We start from the raw sequence: 27,927 nt of genomic DNA, 5'->3' as shown, positions 1-27,927 counted from the left end.
GATGATTTTTGAGATGTGCCTTTTGGGAAATTTGGCTTTGGCAACGGCAAAACAACATCCTTGAAATCAACGCTTGCCTTATCTTCTACAGTGGGGAAAACACACATACAAGATCCTGGTTTTTTCCTGAGATATGACACTTGATAATCTGTCATATTATATTTAGAAATGACTTTGGCCACGTAGTAAACAACATTTCTTTCCCCCCAAAAAATTTAATGAGTTTAGAGCTTTCATTCAAACTTGTATATTGGGGCACTATTTTACACTAGCAGGGCACTTTTATATGTATCAATATCTTAGTGTATCAAAGTGCCCCAACGGATATTTTCAAAAAAGCTAACAATTATTTAAAAAAACACTGAACTTATTTAAAAATCACGTGTAATCCTGAATACTGAGTGGAATAACTTACCTTAGGTATTTTTAAATCTTAACTAAATGACATAAACAAGTGTTGGAACACTTTTACATTTCATGTAATTTTTTAGTTGGCCCTGTTAAAAACACACTTACTCTCGTTAAACGCCAACGGCTAACTGGCAGGTGGCGCGGTTTCAACTGTTGTACTCACACATGTATAGGCATGTTTTAGTGATGTTGCGGCATGAATAACATTTCTCGATATTGAAATATTGTTGGTGTATCAATGTGCCCTGTGCATCAATGTGCCCCACTTCTCCATACATGATATCAGTTTCATAATGTTTATGTTGTGAAATGCCCTGAGACCTGTGAGTATAGGGTGGTATACAAATTTTAATAATAATGTCGTTGTTTAAAATCCTCTTGAAAATTTATCAGCACTTTAGTCTGGTTTTCTCCTGATAAAAATGTGTTTATGTGCAGTTTTGAGTCACACACATTTTTGCAAATCATTCCCCCCCAAAAAAAAATGCATTCTTTAATGTTATTTTCATGGATATTTTGTTTATACACACACTTTCTCCTAATATATGCATTTTATAAAAGTTGTTTGGCTGGAGAACAGCATTGCAAAATGTGGACAGCTGCAGATTTCAGATAACTGTGTTTCAGTTCCCATAGAGTATGGAAGGGGGGCTAGTTGGGGACAGAGTCAAAGCTCAATTTCCCTTGAAAATATGAAACTAATATGGATTTTTAAAGTTGGCGTAATAAAGATATGGTCCTAATATGTACTGAATCCCTTTTATTTCCTGCACAAAAGCCTCCAGATCTGCAATTAAGCCACTCTGGGGGCATTCTTGTGCCTACAAGTTTCATCTGCTTCTGCCAAAATGGAGGAAAAATGGGGAGGGGGAGCTGTCACTGTTTCCAGCTCATGAATTTCAAGCACAGAGTTTTGCGGTATGCACAACATCTGAAGCAAAGCAAGCAGAACTACTCAGAAACAGTCTGGAGTTTTAAACACAACACAGAAACAGATACAAAGCACATTTTTGGACCTGTTTACCCCTCTGCTATATAGCACAACGGGTGCAGGGATTGGAAGTGGGAAGAATAGAGGTACCCTTTGTCTTTCCCTGTCCTTACCCCAACTACCCCTGGCCTAGATAGGATTCCGGTTGCAGGATCACTGAAATCCTGAACATCACTATTACTTGATATACTGTATCATTTTGTTGCAGGTTCCAGTTGTTGCTTTTAATTGCTCAGTTTTGTTTTTCTGCCTTTGTTAGCTGTCCTTCTGGACCAAAAGTTTGGGGTATGAATTCTAAAAATATTAAATAATAAGACATACATGCAGGAGATCATGCCATTATATCCACACAATAATCTTGAAAGCCACGTCCAGCATTACCCACTGCCTCTCTGGTATGGATTGTTGAGTATTAGTGTCTTGTTGGCAGACAATCCTGTTTGTGTCCTGCAGGCCCACCACCACCAGAACAGGAGCTGCATTGGTGCAATAAAATTGTGTTTGTTTGTTATTTAGTCGTGGTAATTAAGGGGTGTACACTTCTGCACACTTCTCAGTCAAATAGTGATTTAGTAGTAGTTGAGGAAGCTGGATGTGATGGGCCTTTGGTCTGATCCAGAAAGACTCTTCTTATGCTATTGAGGAATATCCTTACCTGTATAGTTTATTCTATGAGCGGCAGTGGACAGCCAGTATGGTCTTCTAGAGATGCTGCTGCTGCTGCTGCTGTTATTTCTTTATACCCCTAACAGGACTCAAGGCAGCTTGCAGATAAAAACATAGGGGGGAGGAATCATTAAAAAATAATTAAACATTAATAGAAATAAAACTACATACTACTAATTAACTAATTATACTGCCCTATGCCCATAGGTCTCAGGGTGGTTCACAACACAAAGTTACACCACAAAATAATAAAAATAATTACAACAATGAAAAATACTAATGTATACAAACTAATAAAAAATACACTCCCCAGCCAAAGCCCCCAGCCCACCAATACAAATTCCAAAATCCAAATTATCATACAGTCGTACTCTGGAAGTCAAATGAAATCCGTTCCAGAAATCCATTCAACTTCTGAAAACGTTCAGAAACCAAAGTGCGGCTTCTCCTGCAGCCAATCGGAAGCTGCAGAAGCTGTGCTGGACAGTCGGCTTCCAAAAATCTTTTGAAAACTGGAACACTCACTTCCGGGTTTCGATTGTTCAGGAGCCGATTTGCTCAGGAGCCAAGACGTTTGGGATCCAAGGTATGACTGTATAACAAATACCCAAATCCAAATTAATATTTAACATTTAAAAACAATTTAAATGCACCCAAATAAAACAATGCCCAAACAAGTTAACACACACACACTCCCAGTTTAAACAATCTGTTTAAACCATACAAATAGTTGCCATGAAACAGCATGGCAACAGCCCTTTCATTAGATATAGATAGATAATATTTATTACGGCCATAGGCCCATACAGGTAAAAACAACACATAAGTGACAGCTTGTGCCGTGGGGGAAAAGAAAAAAAGAATAGAAAAAACAGTCGCTAAAACACCGCTCTAACAATAAAATACTATAAGATGGAAAGGCAAGCTACGCCTTAATTAGCTTGTAGCGCTCCTTGGCGTCGCTTTTGGGAGAGGACAGCGACCAGGAACCTAGCCACTTTCAGGGTCGTGTGGGAATCCTTATCCTGCAAGATTTGGGCAAGATGGAATTTTGGTGGGGTACCCTCTAGTTTCTGTATGATTGATCCCAACAAATTTGCCCGTGGCACCTTGAACAAGGGGCAGGTGAACATAATGTGCTGGAGCGACTCCGGCGTCAGCTTATCACATTCGCACGTGGCGGAGGCTTGGCCCTTTGAGAATCTATGTCTCAGGACATTGGAGGGGAAAACATTGAACCTCGCTTTGGTGAAGGCCAGTCTATGGGCAACAGTCGAAAGGGAGGAGAGGTATGATGGAACGCAATAAGTTAAAGTGATACCAATGTTCTGGGGCGAACAAACACCTCCCCCCAGCATATAATTTTGCTGTAAGTCGATGTCATCCAGTCTTTGACGGATCAGTCTTTGAGCAGTGATTTGGTCTAGTTTTAGGGAATCTGAGGGAGAGATTCCATAGCTCAGGAGTTTGGCATGGATTTTACTAGTCCAAAGGCTGGAGAATTCATCTTGCCATAAGCATTGGACAAGGTAATGGTTTGGTAATCTATGCCACAATGATAACCAGTAATTGAAGACTTGCTTCCACAGGCAAGTTTCTAAGGATGCGATCTTCAATTCTAGTCGCATGGCTGCGTTGCTTACGCACAGGGGGAGCATTAGGAGCCGACGTAGGAATTGGTTTTGCAGAGTCTCAAGAGGAGCAAGGTCTGTCATCACGGCCCAGAGCGGGGCAGCATAAGCAAGCACTGCAACCACTTTTGCCTTGAACACCTTTAGGGCCGAGGGAACATGCAAAGCTCCGTCCGAAAAGAAAAATCGGAGGAGCGCATATGACAGAGTTTTGGCCTTGTTAAGTAGGTGTTGAATTTGAGCTTTCCATCCCAAGTTGTATTGAAAAATAACTCCTAGATATTGAAATTTTAGGACTTGCTCTATTTTTGCTCCACCAAGCTTCCATTTGTATAATCTCCGGCTTCTGGAGAAAATCAGAATCTTGGACTTAGCATGGTTGATGGTTAGTTGGTTGAGTTGGCAATACGTGGCAAAGATCTTCAGAGCTCTGGTTAGTCCAACACGTGTATAAGATAGAATTACCGCGTTGTCCGCATATAAAAGGAGTGGGCAGCGGTAATCCGCTAGTCTAGGCGCGTGTGTACTTGGAGATGAGTTAACTAGGGGTGCTCGCATGTCGCTGATGAAAAGGTTGAATAGGCAGGGAGCCAATATACATCCTTGGCGCACTCCCTTGTTTATTGGTATCGAATTTGTGAGGTCGTCCGCAGGAGTAAGTCTCACTCTGGCAAGGGTACCTTCGTGGAGCTGACTTATGAGCCATAAGAGTCTTCTGTCAATGCCCTGTTTCGCAAGTTTCTCCCAAAGAATATTTCTAGGAACGCTGTCAAAGGCTGCCTTTAGATCTAAGAAGGCAGCACAGAGGTAGCCCCGGGGAGGGGAGGAGTACTTCCGTGCCAGATGGTAAAGAATTATCGCATGATCTGTTGTAGAGCGTTTAGTTCTGAACCCTGCTTGTTCGTGGCCAATCTGGTTAGTCTCATCTACCCATCGCAGTAATTTAGTCAGCAAAAAGCTGGCATAAATTTTCCCTATGATCGAAAGGAGGCTGATGTTACGGTAGTTTTCCGGCTCCGTTGGGGAACCTTTTTTATGAATTGGTACTATAATGGGCCCTTTCATTAAAAGCAGTCAGTTCCCAAAGCCCGGTGGAAGGTGGTTTTCCCCTGCTGACATATAGAGACAGGGTTGACTTTGTCCCTTATTTATGGCATTTATAGCCTCCCTTTCTTCCGTCATGGAGCTCAAGGCAGTTGCCTCTGACTAGACTGTAGTCTCTTGGCTTTGGATTCCTGCTCCATGTTCTCTGGCCAGCTTCAGGGCAAAGCGGGTGGGAGCTCCTCTCGGGACCACGTGGGCATGATCCTGGCAAGCCTTGGTTTGTCTCTCTGTCATTGTGTGAATGGTGTGATTAGCAGCCATGTGGTTTATAAAAGAATAATACAGTGGTACCTCGGGTCGGGACGCGGGTGGCGCTGTGGGCTAAAGCCTCAACGCCTAGGGCTTGCCGATCGAAAGGTCGGCGGTTCGAATCCCCGCGGCGGGGTGCGCTCCCGCTGTTCGGTCCCAGCGCCTGCCCACCTAGCAGTTCGAAAGCACCCCCGGGTGCAAGTAGATAAATAGGTACCGCTTACCAGCGGGAAGGTAAACGGCGTTCCGTGTGCGGCTCTGGCTCGCCAGAGCAGCGATGTCACGCTGGCCACGTGACCCGGAAGTGTCCCCGGACAGCGCTGGCCCCCGGCCAATAAATGTGAGATGGGCGCACAAACCCCACAGTCTGTCAAGACTGGCCCGTTCGGGCAGGGGTACCTTTACCTTTACCTTACCTCGGGTTATGAACAGTTCTGCTTACGAACGCTTTGGGTCACAAACTCCACAAAGTAGGTGTCCCGGGTTGCGAACTTTGCCCCGGGATACGAAAGCAATCCACTTCCAGGGCCATGGGAGGCCTATGTAGGGAATGTGTGCCTCGGGTTAAGAATGGACTTCCGGAACGAATTAAGTTCATTACCCGAGGTACCACTGTAATGGGTGGTTGGTGGGGCTGGTCACTGTCCTCGGGACTGCAGTGAGAAGGAGCAAAGATTTAATCTTTCTCTAGCCATTATAGTGGTGGTGACCCTCCCACATGCAGTGCTATTAGCAATGGGAAGAAAGCAAACTATCCTGCCCCCCCCCCCAAATGATAATTGCTATGTGGGGCATTCATTTTCATTGATATATTGACTGGGGAGGGGAAGATTGAACCTCACCCCAATGCTTGGTATTTATTTTTAAAATCCATAGCATTATTGCTAATCATAACATTAGCATTCTATGTAGGTAAGTCTATTTCTTATTTATTACGCTGGGACTTGTTCAGTGTTAAATTTTTCTACCCACAATAATTTTTTTTACAAACAATACAAGGCCATGTGCTGCCACTAGGAGGCAGTAAGTGACCAGTGTGAGCAGCACAACATAAAGCAAACCAGAACAGTTTTAGAAAACCAGAAAACAGAGAAGCAGAAACCACCCAGAACATTCATTAAAATAAATAAAAGACAGTTTTTAATCTAAGGACTAAATTGGGCCATCACTCCACAGAAAATTTAGCTGACCAAAGGCAGGTGGCCCCATGCATGGAGGAAGAAAACCTTTTTTAATATTCACTTTATATTGTAAACAAAATAATCATCATGGTTAGGGGAAACAGCTTCTAAGAAGCTTCAGTAAAATAGGATAGGAGCATCTTGATATTGTTGTAAACAATATCAATTACTGGAAAAGAAAAGAAAAAACCTGTGTTGTGTGTTTTGGGAAAGGGAGGTTAACAAAAGCAGTCAGGATTCTCAAGTCCTGCCTCACTGTCTAGCTTACGCTGCCTGCGGAGTCGTCTTCAAACAGTAAATAACCATCTCTCCCCCCTCCCAGGAAGAAAAGAGTGAGGGGAGGGACTCCTCGGCCTGAGCCAAGAGGCAGCCTAACACCCTCCTCCTGAGCTTTGTTGCTGGGCAAGGAGGAGGCGGCAGGGGATGCTTCCAGTTCCTCTCCCTTGCTCTCCCTTAAGGGTGACTGGGTCCATGCTGCTGCCTAGAGAGGCATCTCAAACTGGCACATCGACTGCCCTGCCAGGCTGTATTGAGGACCATCTTGGCAACGCCCACATCCCAAGAAAGTAATAAGTTATGACTTCCGTGCCCAAATGTGCTTATATACCTGAAAGGAGTCAAGGCAAAGCAATCACAGATTCTCATCAGCGGAATGAATCTGAGCCTACAAAAGAAATTCCAGTTTTCCTGTGCCAATCCTTGCTTAAACTGATAGTGCCAGATCAGTTTCCATGACATAATGATTTACCCTCCAGTTTTTGTCTTGATAGAAGAAGAAAAAGCTATTCATTAGTGCATCTATTGTTTAGCTTAAATTGTTAGGAGAGTCAGATTCCAAAATCTATAGATGCTGCCTGGCTATATGGTGGTGTAGTGGTTAAGAGCGGTAGTCTTGTAATCTGGGGAACCGGGTTCGCGTCTCCACTCCTCCACATGCAGCTGCTGGGTGACCTTGGGCCAGTCACACTTCTCTGAAGTCTCTCAGCCCCACTCACCTCACAGAGTGTTTGTTGTGGGGGAGGAAGGGAAAGGAGAATGTTAGCTGCTTTGAGACTCCTTAAAGGGAGTGAAAGGCAGGATATCAAATCCAAACTCTTCTTCTTCTTCTATATGAGGAGGTTGCATAAAGAGGTGTCCCTGGGTCTTTCTGATTATGCAGCACTGAAATGGCATATTAAGAAGTTCTTGAATTTGCCAGGAGAGGACCAGTATCTTATTTTATTTCCAAAAACCTAAAAAGCAGGCCGATTTGCTTTTGCTTACCACATCTCCTTAGGGCAGGGCTCAAAACCAACACACACACGAGCCCTGGGCATGCCTAAACCTCAGTTTCAAATCCTAGTTAATAGCAAATCTTGGAAAGCCAAGATCCAGGGCTCATCTCCACTTCTGCTGGCCCTTCTGCCTTCCCCCAGGGAAACCTCTTTATCGCAAATGTCTGTCGGTTTTATAAAGATTGATGTCAGCTCCAATTCACCAGTAAAGAGTGAGTTTCCCGGGGAAAGTGGCAGGGCAAACGCATAACTGCTCCGACCTGTCCCTAGAAAGCACGCAACAAGTAGAAAACCTCTTGGCCCCCTGCTTTCAAGGCACAGAAGAAGTGAAGTGTGGGTGAGCTCAAAGTTCAAGTGTTTTTTGCACTCTTCCCAATTCACCATTTTAAAAGTAGGGATATGTGTTGTAAGTTCTTGAAAAAACAAAAACAAAATTGACTTCTGCTATGTGTTTCCCCAGTGTGATGCTGTGATGCCAAAATGTTTCTTTTTGGTAGCCCCTATAGAGGCAACTAAATATATACAATTGGCAGGCTTGGCCACTTCCGCTTTTACACCTTGTCATACCCACTTTGACACGCAGCTTTCAGAAGATTTCCCACAGGTCACTGCAGCCCTCAGCCCGAGTCAAAAGGGATTGGGTGTGCCATGTGTGGACGAGCTTTTGGCCTACTCACAGTTCAGGTCATAAATGCACTGTGTGCTTATACTATCTGGCTACTGCAGTGCACTCTGAATGAAAGCAGAGCATTGTAGGGAGGATATCTTAACGATGTTCTGTGATAACACTCCAGTTGTGTTTGCCCTGCGGAGTTTAAAGACCCCTGCAAAACAAAACCCCCAAATCACCACCACCAGTGATTGCATTGGGCAAAGTGCATAGCAGGGGCTGCATTGGGGCAGAGACACTCTCTCGACACTGGCTGGTACACTGGGGGGCGGGGGGAGAGCAGCGGCAAAGCTGGGGTTGTGTAGGTCTACCAGTGGGAGTATCACATTGGTTGCCAGTGTCAAGAGGGTGCCTCCATAACCCCCCACCCCATGGTCTGCACATTGGTACACACTGCACATGGTACACATTGTGTGTTTCAGATTGTTTTATTGCCAACCACACCACATTCTTTTTTAAAAAGCGGTTCCCCTTCTCCTTGGAGCATTTTGTGTCAGAGTAACCCAGGAGACTCCATATCCCTGCCCCTAAGTAGAGGGGCTTTGGAGGTCTGACCTGGGTCCTAGTGTGGAGGGTGGGTGGGCTTCCAATTTGAATCAGGTCCTCCAGCAATTTGCATAGGGTGAAAAAGCCATTTTCATAAATATGTCTTTAAATGTCACCTTTTGGATTTGATTATGCTGTTGTAAGATACCAAAACATGTTTCATGTTCTTAACTATATTTATAGTTTGATGTTCTCCCATCTTATTTCTCGCATTATCTTTGACAACAGCTGTCCTGGATCTCTGCTGACATGATATAATGAGATATTTTAAACCTCACAAGATTCATTACTGCTCTCTTATTCTAGTGAAATATCAAAGGAATTGAAGCTTTGACATTTGCTTCCATCTGATATGTGGCATCAACTAGACAAGTCACCTTTAATGCAATCTACAAGATTACTCATTTGGCTTTTGTTGCAAATGATAAGGTTTTGAAAAATTCCTATGACTAACACATTATGTGCACTTTCAAGGTCCATTGAGGAGGCTTAGCAGCTACAGCTTTAACAAAGAATTTAAGGAGCCTCTTTTAGAAGTTTAGAAATAGTTTATAGCTCATTCAGCCTAGTCTTCAAGGCACCCAATGAGAGGCAATTCTGGCGGATGTTGTTTGAAAACTGAAGCAATGTATTTTGAAGGGAAACTTATCAGATTAGACTTGCTTCCCACCTGTTGCATTCCTTTCTCTGGAAGATTTAAGAAAGACATTTAAGGGATTTAAGAAGAAGGAACTTGGTTAAGATAAATTTGGTAATACTGCTTGCTAACGTGAAAAAATGAACATATAATAGAAATATCCTTGGAGCATCAAAGTAGAAAATTCAAACCTGACCTGAACTCAAGTGTCTTGATGGATTGCAGAAACGTGTTGCTTAGGAAATGCTGATGTAGATTTAACTTCAGACAGTTCATTGTTTAAGAGTAACTTCAAAAGAAAAGAAAGGAATATTTCTGAACTTCAAACAGGTTAAGATTATAATCAGGGAAGAGACATGAAAATGAAGCAAATATTGATCTTAGGTTAATTCAGAACCTGAAACCTGAAGTTGTCCCGACCAGCTGTCTAGCTACAACATTTTGCACCAGCTGGAGCTTCCAGACTAAGCCCAAACGTAGCCCCACATAGAGCACATTATGATATTCAGGGGCCTGACTACTGTGGCCAGACTACCCCCATCCAAGAACGGCCATAGCTGGCCTACCAGCTGTGGCTAGTAAGAGGTCTCCTGGTCACGGAGGCTGCCTCCAGCAACAAAGATGGACCCGGAAGCAACTATGAGCCTATTCTTTCAGAAGGGACTGCAAGCCCATCCAAAATATGCAACTGACCAATCTTCCAGAAGCTGTGAGGTTGAAATCCCTGACATGAAAAGAAATCACTATGAGATTGTTCTTTAATTTTCAGTTCTTTTATTGCAGGCATGAATACAGGAACAGGTAAACAGTTCAGCCACAAAAAGCCTCCCTCAAGGCATGGTTCACTAACATATGCCATAGTGTGCTGCTTCTGTTCCAGGCTGCTGATCAGTTGGTCCCATGCTGGTGTAAGTACCTGGCTCTGCAGCGGAATCTCCCCGAGATGTCTCCCTTCTCCCAGCATTCTGGGATTCGTTAACAGCACTCAAAATTACAAAAACACACATTAGGGGCTGATCATGCATGCAAAACAACAGATCAGTCCCAATATACTTATTGCAAACTCCTTGAGCATCAGGACATTTAAAAAAAAGGAAACAGCAATATTCCACTGTATAAGTATAAACTCTCTGTTAACCAGGGGAAATAGCAAGAAATATATGAAAATGAGCCTCCAAAAACAAAAAAATATATATTTGGCTGGCACATTTAACTTTGTTTTGTTGGTCACATGTAGCTGGGAGGACAATTTCTCTTAACATAAAATTTAAAACAGAAACCTAATGCCAGAATAATAATTTTAAAACTTACATGGAGCATATCCTGATGCTGATTTAGAACTTTGCACAAGGTTTACAAAGGCAGTGTCTGTTCATTTCATGAGAGCCAATGCTAGACCATACAGGGAAAATTACAGTCCTTTGGCTCCCAGTGAAAATTGGAAAATCCCTTTTACATTGTTTCTCTTGTTGCAACTTTTTAAACAATTCAAGAAGGTGCACCCCAATTAAGCAAATTCATTAGGGTCTGCCAGTAAAATATTGGGAATATTTTATTTACATAAAAAACACCCCACCCCACCACCTCAAAAACCCCTCCCCTGGAATAATAGATTGATCTCATTGCCTGGGATAAGCAGTTATGAAAAAGCCCTTCTTAGTTGAATGAGCATCTTATGACTCATGGCTCATGCAAGAATGGATCAGGGTTCAATTATCTATCATGGGCATAGGATACTGTGATTTACAGAAGAGTGCACCCATTGCCTTGGGACTACTGCAAGTAGCTCTGAATAGTGGTAAGAATATTGGCAAACACCAGATGATAGAAAATCTGACTATGATATAATATGCTTCCTGTGGGAGGGGAAAGAAGCAAACGGAGGTGCAGTGTACTGTGATTCCCATCCCAGAAAACTTTGGATGTGCCTGAAACTCTCCAAGATATCACAGATAAACAAGCTAACACAAGTCAGATTGTGGGAAGGGAAAATAAACAGGACTTAACAGGAAAATACTGCCCACAATATTTCTAGACTCAAAAAGTCTCCCACAATGAAACAGGTGGAAATGCAATTCTTTAAAAAGAAACTGAACATGGATTTCCAAGTCCTGAGCGTACTTCCAAACAGGCTACATTCAGCCCTGATAAAACTGAACTTGGGCTACTATAGAGGCCTCAGGGAGTGCAAATTTGCAGTAGCTTCCACCAGAGCTGCTAACTGCAGTCCATTCCATATGGGCAAGTGTCGCCTGGCTCATCGGCAGGACTCTTTTGCCAGCCCCAAAGAAAGTTCTCCTTGGTGATTCTCAAAGAACGAGCTTTATGACTTGTGGTGTATGCAGTCAGTCAGTGAGGCATCTGATATGACATTTGATCAATGGGAGCCTCTGCTAGTAACTCAAAACACTCTCGACTGCATGCAGAATTAAGCCTCCTTGGGTGATAAGGAGTTTCTAGTCTCTAAAAGAAAATTTCCCAGTCACTTGTTCAACTCTTTCAGAGCATGTGTAAAAAGATGCGTAATGATAATGTTTTATCAAAACTTCCGTTCTGCAATTTCAGACAGAAAAGTGATTATATACAAGGAGCACAGTGCTTTGGCGGAAAGTCAAATATTTAGCATCTATCAGAAAGGCTGTCACTATTGTAATGTTCATTCAGTCTTGGTATTTGTCTGCCAGGCAAATTGGCTGTTATCCACTAGGCATGGTCTTTTCCCCCTGGGTCATTCCAGATCAAGGGAGCCAACATTTTTACCTCATGTCATTCAGTTTTCTACATAATTTGTACACTTCTTGAATGATCAAAACTAAGTTTAAATCTGAAATTTTAGCTTTTTATCTCATCCTGTTTGTGATTTATGAGGGTTTGAAATTTCAAAAATTGACCATTTTGAACTACACAAAAACCTTAAAAGCTCAGACCAGCATTGAGATGCGTCATAACTAAAGACACCAATCTCTTCAGAACCTCATGGGCTTTAGTATGATATATCACAAGATGGACTTACTTTAAAATTTAAATGTAAGTTACAAAATTTTAAAAAGTGATTAAAAAATTAGTATGATTAACCATTTTTAAAAAGATTGCTTTCATTATTTTATATTTCTAAGATCTGCCTGCAAAACTTCAACTTGGGATCTCAACAGGATCATATTGGAAAAAATGCTTTGTACATACATGTCTGCCTCACTGAGTTCTATACAGGATAAATGGGTCTTCATGCAGTAAAATATAACAGAAGAAACAAGACTTCAAACTATAACATCAGTTACGTCAGGCATTTCTTTAGAAAGTTATGCAATTAAAAGGTATCTGAAATGCTAGTCAGACTTTTCTTTTGAAAATGTGTTCCAAAGCAGAGTGATAGAATTACTGCTTTGAAATAATTATTGTTAGTACTTCATTTCATGAACATTAAAACAAAATTCATATAAAATTATGTCCCAATAAGGTAGACATGTATGTACAAAATATTTTTTCCAGTGTGATCCCATTGAGATCCCAATATGAAATTTCACAGGTAGATCCTAGAAATATTAAATAATTAATACAATCTTTTGGAATTTCTTAAATCATATTAATTTTTAATCACTTTTTAAAATTTAAAATTTTGTAATTTAAATTTTAAAGCAAGTCCATCTTGTGACATATTATATTAAAGCCCGTGAGGTTCTAAAGAGATTGGTGTTTTTAGTTTTGACGTATCTCAATGCTGGTCTGAGCTTTTAAGGTTTTTGTGTAGGCCAAAATGGTTAATTTTTTGAAATTTCAAACCCTCATAACTCACAAATGGGATGAGATAAAAAAGCTTAAAAAATTAGATTTAAACTTATTTTTGATCATTCAACAAGCGTACAAATTATTAAGAAAATTGGATGACATGAGGGGGGAAAGTTGGATCACTTGATATGGAATGACTCTGACTCTCTAGTGTGTGCTTTGTGTCGGAGGAGTAATGCCTATTTAACAGAGTTCAGACATACAGCAGTTTAATATAGTAAGTGGCAACACCTATTTAATGCAGTTCAGGCATACAGGAGTTTAGGAGACGCTTTACATTATTGGTGCCTATTTTGAAATTTATTCAGGTACCATAAATCACAGGAGCCCTCCCAACATTTAGGCCATTTTCTTTTTATCACAAGTTCTTCATCAGTAGATTTTCAAAAGATATTCAGTTTTCACTCCTTACCCTTGTGTGAAAGACCTGAACCTGCTCTACTTATCGGCTATCACCAAGGTTTGGGTAACCTTGTTGGGCAGCTTGTTGGACTACCAGAATAATTGCTGATGTTAAGAGTACCAAGAAAAAGAGTTATATCTGTAACAGAAAAACAGAGTTACCAGAACATGTAAAGCAAAAATTTCTCTAACTGATGACTAACAGTAGTTTCAGAATTGAACTACACTTTTAGGCACTGCTTAAAATTGGGAAGACAAAGTTTTCTAAGAAACTTGACCTTTAATATTGTATGTTCTTTAAGGCCTTAATATTCACCAGCACTTACATACATACATGCTTAACTTATATGCATGTAAGAATTTCAAATGTGGTTTTCCATGGTATGTCATGTAATTTCAGAGGAAAGCCTTTCCTTGCCCTCTGCTGTACATTGTAAAGGCCTTTGGCTATGCACAATAAATTGATTGAAGTTGAAATTTGCATGCAGAAGTTTGCAGATTAGCATTTCACTTAAAAATCTAATTTTCGATTTTATTTGGTATGATAACATGGGGATCAATGGAAGCAAACTGGAGTAACTGAAAATTGTATTATTTTAATAAAAAATTGAATTAACAAGGTTTTTATTTCCTGAAAGTGTAGGTGGGTTTGTGCATTTCCTCCTTGTGTGATATTGAAGTTTGGAATTTTTAAAAAAGCAGCTTTTATTTTTCTGTGGAGACTAACAGTCCTAGGGTAAGATGGAATCACAACTCCTCCCCACCCTTCCCCTGCCACCAAGTAGAAGTATTATATAACAAACAACCATTCTTTGTTTAAAAAACAAAACAAATGAACAACAGCAGACTGCTGCAGTTTTCAGATCTACAAAATGACCTTTTGTATATGCTATCAAAATATTCTGCATAATATTTATCCCTGTGCAGTTATTGACATATATACAGAATATTGTTTCTTAATAGAAAGCAATATACATATAGGAGAAATCTAGCAGAAAAAGAACACCGTGTGTGTGTGTATTCCTCAGTGTTCCTCTTCATTCCAGATTTACCAAAAATTCTCCTCAACTCAATTTTGTAGTTTTTAAAAATCCTAACATTCAGCAGAAATAAAAGACAGACAGATCATAGACTGGGATCTGAAGAGAGGCTTAGGTTCAGGGAGGGGCTGGTCCCAGTCCGTTTGAGTTCCCTCTTCCAAACCGCTCTTGAAACTACTCTCTGTTTGAAAAGCTGTTTGCCCTGCGGAAGAGAGAGGGGCTGCTGTCTGAGGTAAAATACTGAATTCTAAACCCCTTTTTCACGGGGTATAGAACCACTAGTTTCATGGTTCTTTGGATCCTCGCCAGAGTAACAAATATACAAAAAAGGCCTTGAATTAACTCTTTTAGCCAACTGATTAATCCAGGATTATAATATATCATATTGTAATGATACATTATGTTGCGCACGCACACACACACACAAGCAAAGGAATGTAAACAGACAGAAGGCACCAAAAGGCCCCAATCCATTCTCTGAACGAGACAGAAGTGAGAAGTTTCATAATTCTGTCATCAGCAGTCTTTTCATCAACTTTTCTCGCTCAAGTTCCCGCCTTAGAGTCTCAGCACTGTGGAATGAATGAACACACAAAGCAGTTATGGGCAGAAGATGCTGCAGATTTCTGTTAAAATAATTAACATTCCAGTAACACCAACCATAGAGAAAGGTTGCTTTTTGATCAAGTAAAACATCCTGAAAATATTCCACTGCGTAAGAAGAAATGTGACTCACATTGTGAGTTTAGTAACAAATACACACCCAATCAAATCTCTTTCAGCAGCTTCTGTCCCCTGAGGGCGCTAATGATCTATTGAGCTAGAGTAAGCCTAGAGCATAAACTAATAGGGTTGTATTCAGTGGGAATTTTGTGCATAGGTCTTCAAGCGCTGCTTACCCCCATTTAGGATGGGTGACAACTGCAGCTTCTTGCTGTCCTACATTATCCCTGGGCTGCCAGATCATGCAGGGCCAGGTGTTAATTCCCCCCCCCCAGCTGGCTGCATTGCGTTGTGGGATTGCCTGTCAAATCTCTTGGTTCAAATGACCCCTAGTAGGCAGAGCATCACTGGTGGGCCATGAGTCAGACGTTCCCACTTGGCTCCCTCAGTGACAATAAAAGCCGATCACGCCAGTGACCCTCACCACGGTCAGCAGAACAGCCCCCCACCCCACCCCCCGGTTAGGCTACAGTGCTTTTGTTTAACCATCTTTTCCTTTCTAGGTCAATGTCAATTGTATTAAGTCTAACCATATTTATTTTACAGGTAGGTTCTAACAATGTCTTTCTTTCTTGTACTACCTGACCTTGCTATGGTTACCAATGGTTGCCATATTTGGAGCTGAGAAGCAGTTTGCCTGCAAACAGACAGACTCCGTTTGCAGGTTTTGCCTTCCCCACAGCAAAATGTCACATAGCAAAATGGGTGAATTGGTGCATCACCCTGAGTGGAACCAGCAACATACTTGGGGTACCCCATTAAAGGGGTCTTGGTGGAAGTCTCTGTCCAGTAGCCAAGTGTGGGGCAGACAGGTCATAGAGCTTCCAGCGGCAGCCTGAGTGCTGCAAGCCTTTCCAATAATATACAGATTGATCTGGTTTCTGATCAATAGTATGCCCCACTTCCTTGTGACTGTGCCTGTAGTGTGAAGGAAATCTATATGCAGGGGGATTTTCTAGTTCACTTTACGGCCTATTAGACTCTTGGAATTTAATTTTTGCTAGAGTTTGCATGTAGAAGTGTTGGTATGAACAGAGGAGAGCAAGAAGAGAGAGGCAGAGATGTGTTATCTTTGAAGAGGAAATGGCAGTGGAGAAACCTATGAAACAGAGGTAAAAACAAGCTAAGCTGGGTCAGAGAAGCAAAGAAAGAAAAAAGGGTTGAAGGACTCAACAAGGAAACAAGGTGGGTATGACAATAGGAGGGAATTGAGAAAGAGCGGTCCAGAAAAGGACTAGCTAGCCAGTCCTTCCTCCGAGGTAGAAAGCAGACAAAGGCTTCTGGGGTCAATTACCTCGTGGCGGAACAAAGAATAGGAATACAGTGGTACCTCGGGTTAAGTACTTAATTCATTTCAGAGGTCCATACTTAACCTGAAACTGTTCTTAACCTGAAGCACCACTTTAGCTAATGGGGGCTCCCGCTGCTGTCGGAGCACAATTTCTGCTCTCATCCTGAATCAAAGTTCTTAACCTGAAGCACTATTTCTGGGTTAGCAGAGTCTGTAACCTGAAACGTATGTAACCTGAAGCATATGTAACCTGAGGTACCACTGTACATAGAAAGTGCAACAAAGGGTTTCCTATGATGAGATGCAGCCACTTAGGAAAGTGATGCTAAGATGGGGCATTAGCAGGGGCTCCTTGGGCACAGACTGGCACGCCCATCTCTTTCAGTCCTGGAAAGCATCAGCTGCTGAGGAAGAGAAATCTGGATCAGGAACAGCTTGACCATTCGCTACCACACCATTTTCTCTTCTCTGCAGCTGCTGTTTGGCCTTCCACAGAAATGTTTGTGTACCGTTATGAACACACAACTTTTCCTTAACAAGGCAAATAGTAGCTGTTGGGTTGGCAGCAACTTTCATTAGAAAAATTGGGTGGGAGTGAAAGGTTAAGCTACCCTCCCTGTTTGCCATAGGCCCAATCTAGAACAGTCCTTCTGCAGTTGCAATGCACCCATTCGTTCTATCATCTTTTAAACATGAGACCATTTTTGGATGCCAGTGTGCAGGCAAGTGTGAAAGGCTCACCACTAGCTATCCCTGGAGAAACCTTGGGGCTCTGAGGACCCCGAGACTCGCAATGAGGCAAGTCTCATAGCTATCTATTCACTTGGGGTTCTGGCTCCCCCCCCCCATATAACCCCTGACAATCTACCTCTGCAATAGGGCCACCTTTGGCAGGAAAATAACAAGATTCCTCCCCCCTGATGTTCATGATACTTCACAAATAATATAAGGCTACTTCTAGAAAATGACACAGAAGAGGGGGTGACATCACAGCAGAGGTAAGAATGGAAAAATATCTAGCTTGTGCAGTTCCAAGTACTTGGCATAAGTTACCATACACTATGGAGATTAAAGTAAATGAGGTGGCAAGAATTCTGGAAGCAGTTCCATGGATAAGAGGCAGCAGGTGAGAAAAGGTGTAGTTTGAGTGGGAGAGAGACCTTCAGTGCCTCAGGTGATGGGAATTGGGCAAGCGAACATCGCAGGGAGGGATTATATCTGGACAGAAGAGATGGGGCATTTTAAAAGCTAGAATGAGAAATATGAGCAGGAGAGCACTGAGACAGATAAGAAATCCATATAAGGATTTAAGGAGGGTTAGAGGAGAAACAAGAAAGGTGTGGCACTAAATTGCATCTAGAACTGAGTGGACCAAGGTGAGAAGATGGAAGAAAAGAGAGGCAAAGATTTAAATAGTTTGAGAGTCGTTTAGAATGCAAATCAAAGAGGCTTCACCAAGACAGAGAAGAAGGGCTGTACTTTTGTGTAATGTTGTAAAGGGATAAGTTAATATGGGAAAGTGTGGCAGTTGTGGGGGCATTTTGAAGGGTTACTGCTACAGTAAACACTGATTAATACCCATTTGTATGGAAGAAATCAAGATTTTCATTGACATGGAAACACTGCTGATTTAACATCTTCACACCATCCCTTATCAGGTTTCTCAGCCGACAGGTTGTCATAGCAACTTAAATATAATTAAGCATGAATATTCTGAAGAAGAGACAATGGCTGATGAGGGCTTGAGCATGTGGGAAGCCCAGGCAAAACAGCAGCGCCTTCCCTCTTCCTTCCCTGCCCCCAGGCTCTTGCTCTGCTTCCTCGACCCACATCTGAAAACAGGCCCCATGAGACACGCTTATTGACTGGTGAAAGACTTCAGAAAGTAAGCCACATAATACTTCCGTGGAAGGGTTGAACAGTACCTGTCTGCCAGAGAAATTGGTTTATGAGATGAATAGATGGTCTGCACCGTTGGCGTCGGAAAGGTTCCCACCAGAGACTTTGTCACAGATGTTGGGGCAACTGGTGATAACATCTTTGGAGATGACTGTACTACACAGCATTGTAGCTTGTTGTCTATGAATTCTGCCTACAAAGGAGCATAAAAAAAGGTTTGCTATATCTTTCCCTGTTCCCATTTCATCCACACATTCGATATCAGCAATGGTCTTTTTAAAAAAGGGCACAGCTAGATGTCAAAAGGCCATTGAGCCAAAAAGCTATGATCATAATGATTGTGATGAAGAGGACCATCCATATTTTTAGGCAAAGGTTCCTCAGCATAGTGCACTTGTTGAGGATAAAATTCAAGTTCATTAGTTTTTACAAACCTCTACAGAGTTCTAAGTATAAAGTCTCTCCTAAATTCTGTAATAAATTCTGACACTTTTAACTGACAATTTTGTCAGGCTTAAAACTGATTTCCCCAAACCACCTGCTACAATGAACCCTAGGAGAAAGATGCTATGGGTGGTAGTCAACTACCCTGTTTTACTCAGAGTAGACCCATTGAAATGATTGACATGAGCAAGAGAGGCCCATTGATTTCAATAGAACTACTCTGAGTGAAACATAGTTGAATACCACACCCTATATCAACATGTAGAATTTGAAATTTTAGACTAGTGATAAACAGTTTCATTTATGGTACGACGTTGGGAATGTATGGGGACAGCATTGGGGGCCTGGAACTCGGGGTCTGCGTGACTGGGCATCTGCTGAGGGTCCATACTCCAGCAGGGGCTGGCTGACCAGGCTGGCTTGCTCTCCTGGCCATTGCAAGCTGCTTGTTCATCTGCCTCTCAAGTTTGGCCCAGACAACAGTGGTCTGGAAAAAGAGCAGAAGTTGCTGCTGCTACTTCCTTGCTCACTGTCACTCTGCCTGGCAATGGAGCAAACAGCAATGAGGAAGAGGAGCAGCACCAACTGGTGTCAATGGCAGTGAAGAGGGAGACTTGCCGAGAGAGAAGTGCCCTTGGCAGGTGCCTGACCCAAAGGCCTTCTAAAAGCTGGATCCAGCAATGGTGCCACTTTTAAGAGCCAGCACCTTGGGGGGAGGGGGAGGCGTTCTTGCAGATGGCACACCCAGGGGACAGCAGATGAGCTGCAAGCCCAATGGCAGCTTTCCACAGCCTTGACGTGCTCAAGGAGCTTCTGCTGTTTTATCTGAACAAGGCCAAGATATTCGCTCTGCTCTTCACACCTTATTCCAAAGTATATCAAATGCTGAAGTTGGCCAATGTCAAAGGAGAGGGAAATCTGAAATTGTGGGGCACATGCACAAACACATATATACATGCGTGGCCAAGCAACCCTTTTGCTCCCAAGGGCACATTGGGTGGTGGGGACTCAGCACTCATAGATGTATGCAGTACAGACATATAAAAGCACACACCTGCTCACCCTCGCAGACACACACACACACAGAGAGACAGAGAAACAAGGGCAGGTGTGCAATGGGCAGGGATATTTTGTGCCTTCCCTGACAACTGGTGCTGGGAAGAGTTGAGGAGTGTGCTGATCCTACCAGCAATCCCATCGCGTATCTCCCCCTACTCCTCAGCTGATTGGTGCTAGCAATTGCACTTCTCTCAGCCTGTTTGGTGGGCTGAGGAGAGCATGGTTGCAATGAGAAGGAAGACACAAGGAGAGAGTCATTCCCATGTAACTTCCTAACCATGTAAATCACGTTCCCACAGTCAGCCCTGTAGGGTTCAGCTGCCTTGCTGTAATGAGAAGCGAGAAACTGATGGTGTAGTTCTGGATACGTACTGATCTGACAGTGATTACAATAAATGTACAGTAATTGCAATTTATGAATGTTTCAGAAAAGCCAGCAACCAGTAACTGTTAAAAAAAACCCATCCCAGATTGTTTCGGTTTTTGTAGTGATCATCTGTGCAAACCCACATATATGTGCTGTGCAAGGAAGATTGTTTGCGAATTTCTAGAGCTAGGTTAGCAATTTGACTGGAAACCCAACTCCATGCATATGCTCAAGGGGGGGGGCATGGTTCCTGTCTTCCTGCTCAGTTCCTAACAGACTGTAGCCCTGACTATATATGCAAACACAGAGCAAGAGCAGGACAACAACGCCACCTGCAGCAGGAAAGGAGGGCTTCCAACCGGATGATCAACACTTCCAACAAGCCCCCCCAGTCTTCAGCTGGGCTGCAGAGTTCCCAGTCAGGCTCTCCTTACGATGTCTGTTGTACAGCAAGCAGGTGCAGTTTGGGGGGAACAGCCTCCTGGGCCAAACTGGGACGTATGCCAAGTCTAATTTGGCCCATTGGCCAGAAGCTCTCCATCCCTGGGTTTGAAGTTCTAGCCATGGAGTCTGAATTTATTTATTTGTTACACAGAGTCACAGCCTAAATATGGAATGTAGGAGGGTAGCAGACTGTCAAAGCAGTCTTTACAAAGTGCCATGAAGGCTGCTCCTGGGACTGCCAGGGTGCAGAAATATACAATGTTTGATTCAACACTTCTGAAAACATAAGATTTGCTGCCTTTATCTGTCCCCACCCTTAGGGGAAACACACAGGTTCCTTGGTAGGTGGAAAACAGATGCAAAGAGGAACTGTGCAGTTTTTATATTAATAAAGCTGGGCATTAATTTTAGGTGATGTATTGGATTAAAAAAGGTCAGTGGAAGCCAAATTGGAAGCCAAACCAGATCGCTTTGCCTAGTGGCTGAAGGAAATGCTCCCTTGGATAATCAAGTTCTATCATAAGATAGAACAAGATACTCTTTGCCCATTTGGGGATCCTGCTGTTGAACAACTAAACTCAGTATCCAAGTCACACCAAAAAACAAAGCTATACCTCTTACATCATCATATAAAGAGACTCAGCAGAGGAATATGTAAGTACCATGTTACAGACTGTAAAACAGCTACATGGTATTGTGGAAGAAATCAAGGGCTAACACACAATAGCATTAATATGCTATGTCTCTGACACATTACTCTCACATCACTGCTTACCAGTGTGCTCCCACTACTAGTTTCTGAAGCTGCATTCACACCATGTTAGCCACAGTCCATAGCGATCCTGTCGTTTCATGACAAATACTGCTGTGTGGTGCATCCCCCCCCCATCAGCCACAGTTCAAGTAGAAAACTCAAACCACATCCCTTTCATATTTAAGAATGGTGTGATCATTTGTGACAGCCATCATGCATGTGCAGATTAGTGTGCACACACAGGTGACAGCTTTGTGAATGGAAATTCAAGGTGGGCTGTTGCAGAGGCCCCCATGACCCTCTACAACACTCTGGAAATGCGGCAGGGAAAAACTATTTTGCTGTGTTTTAAGCTCCTAATGTGAACATGCCCTCCGTGCCCTATAGTGTTCTCATTATCATCCTTGAGGCCAGAGCTGATCTAGGCAGATTAAGAGATAAAGCAGGAGGAGAAACCAGGGTGTGTTTTTGCTGCCAGAAAGCAGAGACACCTGAAAAAGAACTATTTAATTTCGAAAACTGAGCAGCAGAAACATCTAAACAGACAAAGAAGAAGTCAAGGTTATAACAGATGAGTCCCCATATGAAGTATACTATAGGATGGGGGCATCTACAAGCTGCATAACATAACAAGCAGCCAGGTATTGACTTCAGCACAAGACACAAGCACAAGATTCTTCTAGCAGATGGAAAATCATAATCACAGAGATTATGTTGCAACACACCATCAAAGTGGACAGATCAGATTTTCATGAAATATGTCTTCTTTGTCCCAGGCTAAGAGGGAAACCCTTGTTAGCACCCTTGAGGGAAATGCCTTGTCAGCAACTGTCTCATAGTATACTCGCTCCCATATAACTGGACTCAAAGGTGTGTGTTACTCGTTGGATCAGTGCCTTAGCTTGCTTAGCCAGGCTGTTGAGACTCTTGATCCTTTTTGCCTATGTACCATCATGGGTGCAGCCAGGATTTATTTTTGGGGGGAGGCATTATCCTGGGGGGCAGAACTGAGTTATCTGTGATGGAATTGGTCAGTTAGTTAAGATGGGGGGACAACTGCCCCCCCTTGCTACTGATTTCAGCATTAAGTATTTTGGCAGGAACTATACTCTGAGTTCTTCACGCTCCAGTGAGAGTCAGGACAGCTACCACCAATCTTTCAGTATAATTCCTAAAAAAAATGCCCTCCCTAGTTAGGTGCTTTTGCCTCCATCATTATTAATTTTCAGGATGAACTTGTAAACAGCCTTGGCAGCTGAAGAAAAAGTGACTGAGATGCAGTGGGAAAAATGATATAGAGAATAATCCATGTGAAATTGCAACGGTCAGTAATTAAAGATAAAAAGGTAAACTGGCTATGTGGGTACTGATTGGGCTGGAGTTGCCTCCAATAGTCCACCACCCTAGAAGCAAGGGGGAAAGACCTAATAAACGCCTGCCTAGTCTGAGCTCTGAGAATGCAGCCACTGTGGGGGTGCAGGAACCACCTTGAGCATAGCTGAGCATGGCTTGGGCTTCCCACCAAAGTGTTAGCCTAGCTCTATGAAGTTCTGGTGACATCATATGCAGGCACAGAGATAATATGTGAAACTGCTCAGAGGCCATGAAGAAGAACGAGAGGAAGAGCTGTTTCTTTATAAACCCAGTTCTTAAAGGAATATAAGACGAACATAGAAGAAAAAACTTATGCTGACTTTTTAAAATTTGCTCTTTAAGAACAACAATGTTATAAAAGAAAAAGAAAAAACCACAACAGCTTTTTATAAGCCAAAAATGAGACACTTTAAATAAAGAAGCATTGAAAGGATATATACACATATTGGCAACCAAATGTGACTAAGCATGAGAGCAAAACATTCACACTGAGAAGCTGAATTGCAGGATCTGTCCATCCTTTAAGTACAGTTATTTCTAGCAGGGGTTATAAAGTGCTGGTGAGCATAGAACAATTTGGGTGTTAAGAAAACTGAAAGAGAAAGTCCCCAGTACTGGACTTCATGTATAATATATTATCAGATATGTATACATACCACCATACATAATGGTATCTGTTTGCCATTCAAAGTTGCTTAAAATAAAGCTGGGTTGCAATAGAAGGTACAAAATCCCAACCTTCAACTGTCTGCAGTGATTTTTCACACCCCTTTGAAAAAGCAGGTGGAACTGTTTGTGAAAGGAGGGGTGTCAAGGGAAGAGGCAGCAGCAGCACCCCCCTGACAAGACAACACGGCTGACATCCAGCCAGGCCTAATTGACTGATTGGGGCCAAATGTAGATCACGTGCCCATTGATATGTGCATCCAAATCATATTCATTCATTTGATTTGATTTTTATAATTTCTGTCCTGCCACATGAAACATAATTAAAAACAGCACTATTACAGAAAAAGGAACCAAGACAAAACACAGAGCAGTAATGTGAGCCAGGTTTAAGCTTTGCTTGAAAATACAACAATGAGAAGCCTTGTGTGATTTAAATGGTCTTTCTCTAGTGCCAGAAAGACACCAGGAAGGCATTTCAAAACTGAGAAGCCACAACTGAAAAAGCCCTTTCACGTGTTCACAACCATTTGATGTCTAGACTGAAGTCACTGGTGTGGGTGGGGTTGTGAAATGAAGCTCAGAAAGGCCTGGGAAACAAGGTTTTTAGCCAGTGGGCTTATGTGGGAGATGTCAGTTCTTAAGGCAGTCTGGTTCCAAGCTGTGTAACGTATCTGAGGGCGCATCCCACTGAAAGTAACGCAGTGCAGATGAATCCCATCCTCAGATCCAAATACAAATGCCGTTTTGTGCTGCATTGCATTCAGTGGAATATGCATCCTTATCCATATTGTGCCCCAACTAGTCATGCAAGGCTGCATGAGGTGTGAGCTAGATAATTGTGAAAGTCTTGCTAGGGGGGACAAAACAGCCCCATCACGGCATCGGCGCAGATGTTTCAGCATAGTACTGCCATAAACTGAAGAAAAGACCATGGCCACGTGCAGTTATTAGAAATGGCTAAAGTTGTGGAGATGTTGCCCCTTACACTGGATAAGATGGGATTGCACCTCTATGCTACAGCTATCAAGTGTGTAACTGTATCTTTCTTCATGGCTGCAGACTGTGGAAGGAGCAGGAAGGTTCTCTGGCAACCACGGCCATAGTCATGTTAATGTTAAATGCAGTTTTTCAGTTGCATTTTCTACTTACAGAAAACTGTGGTAGTGTTGGAAAAGGATCGAAAAAGGGTTTGGATGTAGCAGCAGGGAATGCCTTTATCTTTAAGGAAGATAAAGAGAAAGATGTTACTTTCAGAACACACAAACAAAATGAAGCGAAGCACTGCAAGCTCCAGCATTATGTCCGACATACCAGAATGGTTTATAACAGCACACAAATTAACTCTCACACCCTGACACACATGCAAAAGCTAAGGGTGGGGATTCAGAGGTTCACAGAAAGAGAAGGTGGGCTGCTTTTATTCATGCAACCTGATTGAGAATCACTCCTTGAAGTACACATTATATACGCCACAATTGTAAACAGTTTTGATCTGCTCAAGAATAATAACAATGTTTTAACATACCAGGAAGGTCTGCAAATCCTGTCATGCTACAAACCTGTTTTCACTTATTTTAGTTAGGAAAAAAAAGAGTGCAGAAGGCAGGTTCTCATAATGCTAGAACTCCTGGCCACCCAATGAAGCTGATTCTTGGGAGGTTCAGGGTGGATAAAAGGAAAGCACTTATTCACACAGCACATAGTTAAACTATGGAACTCGCTTCCACAACAGGCAGTGATGACCACCAACCTAGATGGCTATAAAAATGGATTAGATAAATCCATGGAGGAGGAGAGGGCTCTCGATGGCTCCCGGCCCCAGGGGCCGGACTCTGGCTCTGAATCCCAGCTGCTAGAAACCACAGTAGGAGACAGTTGCTCTTGCGCCCGTGTTCTGCTTGCAGGTTTCCCACAGCTTCTGGTTGGTCATTGTGAGAACAGGAGGCTGGACTGAGCCCTGCAGGTCCTCTTCTTCTCTTCTTATGAGTCAGACCTGGAATGGTCCCTTCTCATAAGAGGAAAAGTGAGGGAAAGACTTACAAATGCACATGCCTAGCATTTACCATTGTGGTGTTACAAATACATTCCTTTTCAGTGTTTTGTACTGTAATAAAGCCAAACTATAAGATTTATATATCAAAGCTCCTTGACCAGAACATGGCAGGATTGAGTCTAAGAGCCATAAATCCAGAAAAAGGATGCAGTTGGCAGATTTATACATGAACTCCACCCTCAGCTGAAAATACAGGTTCACACACGAAAAAGCGACTCAACACTTTGCTTCAAAGATGGAGAACCTGAGCCTTCCAGATAGCATTGGACTCCAACTCCCATCAGCCCCAGTAGCCATGGCCAGTGGTCAGGGAAGATGAGAATTTTATTCGATCAAAATTTGGAGGGACACAGGTTTGCATGGCAATTTTGTTTGCCATGAGAACACTGTTGCTATCCCAGTGTTTCCTCAAGTATATAATCTCTGTGCAAGTGCTTAAACAACCCTGATTGGAATGAGGTTCCTAGGTGTACACACACAGAGACTTTATCAACATAAATGGTTATTCAGGCTTTGCATGTTTGCTGTAGGAAACAAGTGTGTCCCTGCCCACAGCAAACATCAAGATCTTGTGAAAGCATATTTTTTTTTACACTAGGTTAAGTGCTGTGAGAGGCCCTTCTTAATATTACCTTCAGCCTAACTTCAACTCAATGCCAACACTTCTTTGGGCACACAGAGATGCCCAGATGCCCCTACCTTGGTGCAGATCACCTATTGGGATTAAGAAAGATATTAAATAGGGGCGGGCATCAACCATTTCAATGCTTCAGATTCAGCTCAAAGCACTTTGGAGGTTGTTCAATTCAGCTCATGTGGAAACAAACCTTTGTTTCTTCCCCATTAACTATTAAGGAAAAATAAAAAATGACTTATTGCCAGAACTGGATCAGATTTGCAAGCATATTAGTGCCTCCTGAGTGGATATCTGCCAAATTACAAATAGGTCCATGGGTGTGGTGTGTTTTTTGGTGTTGTTTTATTTTTTGCAGTGGGCACTTTTATATTTATGACTTAAAAGGAACTGTCCTATAACTTTTAATTGTTTAGCAAAATTGCATAGAATTTGCAGGTATCTGCCAAATGTCAAATGAACAGCAGTACTGCTTTCTTGGTAAGGCCAGCCTTTCTGTTTCAAAGTGGTTTATAAAGGATTCACTTAATCCTTAGTCCTAGAAAGTTAATGGCAAGATTTGAATTAGGAACTCATTGGTTCATCGCTTTGGGGGGGGGATTCTCTCTCTGCCACTTTTTGATCTTTACACAACCTTTTTAATTGCATCCCATGTGAGTTAGCAGTAGTCGGAATCTCGTGGAACACAAGCTCTCTGACACTTTCACTGGTCTTTGAAGAAATAAACATACTAAGTAGAAAGTGAATTCAATGACTTCCTAATTCAAATCTTGCCATTAACTTGATTTTTGAATCTATAGATAATCCAGACATTTTCTTTGTCGTTCTTTTGAAAGGACAATTTAATTGCAATACATACAATACCTTGTTTCTATTGTAATCACCATCTTTTAAACTGATTTATGAGTGGAGGCATACTGAGGGAGCAGACACTGGGAAGTGAGCACACACTCTGAACAAAAAGGGAAAAACAAGCACCCAACAGTCTCTTTACCAGCACTACCCCACAAGAGGTAACCCCACCTGAGATGACACTCTTGCATTCTTCCAACCTTTCCCCACAGTGCCCGTATTTTCAGATCAGGTGAAATATTATTCAGATCAGAGTGAGCTAACCTCCCATATGCTTGCTTCATCCAATCTGTTCCTTCTCCTCTAAGGATTCACCCTCCCCTGCTGAGATGGACATCAGGTGCACCAGGCGAAGGGAAGCAGCTGAGCCATTAATTCATGCAGAGACCACTCACCTTGATCAAGGGAACCACTGATGCAGACATGACATCAGTGATGGAAAGCAGGGGAACTGTACTGCAATTATTTCTAACAGATCACATAGCCTCCCCCCCTTTCCCCCCTCTCCCCCCCAAAAAAAACCCATAGATTTAGTTAACACCATCAACATCCCCCCCCAGCCCCGCACCCCCACAGGAATCCCCACCCCAACACCAGTCCAGACGACCTCAACCACATTCCCCATCACCCACACCTTCAACACCCCCATACTCCATACTAGGGAAAAACAACTCCTCCAACCTTAATAACACAACCCACAATCAGGCTAAAATCTGATACCCAACCAGCACTATGGTGGCACCAGAGCGTACCAACATCCACATCCCCACCCCAAC

The 27,927-nt window shown here is 42.5% G+C and overlaps 1 protein-coding gene across 4 annotated transcripts in view; it reads right to left on the bottom strand.

The window, feature by feature from the left end:
• Positions 1-13,134: 13,134 nt before the first annotated feature.
• Positions 13,135-27,927, bottom strand: part of EPB41L4B (erythrocyte membrane protein band 4.1 like 4B) — a 138,453-nt gene continuing 123,660 nt past the window's right edge. For 2 of the 4 annotated variants that reach the window (XM_082194810.1, XM_082194811.1), the window contains 2 exons: positions 18,528-18,694; positions 13,136-15,160 (listed from right to left, as the gene is read on the bottom strand). In XM_082194810.1, the coding sequence (XP_082050936.1) occupies positions 15,091-15,160; positions 18,528-18,694 (237 nt within the window). In that variant the 3' untranslated portion in view covers positions 13,136-15,090. Of the gene's footprint in view, positions 15,161-18,527; positions 18,695-24,761; positions 24,831-27,927 lie in introns of all 4 variants that reach the window. The other 2 variants (XM_082194808.1, XM_082194809.1) reach the window with 2 other exon arrangements.

Source organism: Podarcis vaucheri (genome assembly GCF_965113315.1).
Source record: "Podarcis vaucheri genome assembly, chromosome: 13".
NCBI lineage: Eukaryota > Metazoa > Chordata > Lepidosauria > Squamata > Lacertidae > Podarcis > Podarcis vaucheri.
Note: the sequence above shows the minus strand (reverse complement) of the source record. Positions and strands in the feature narration are given on the sequence as shown.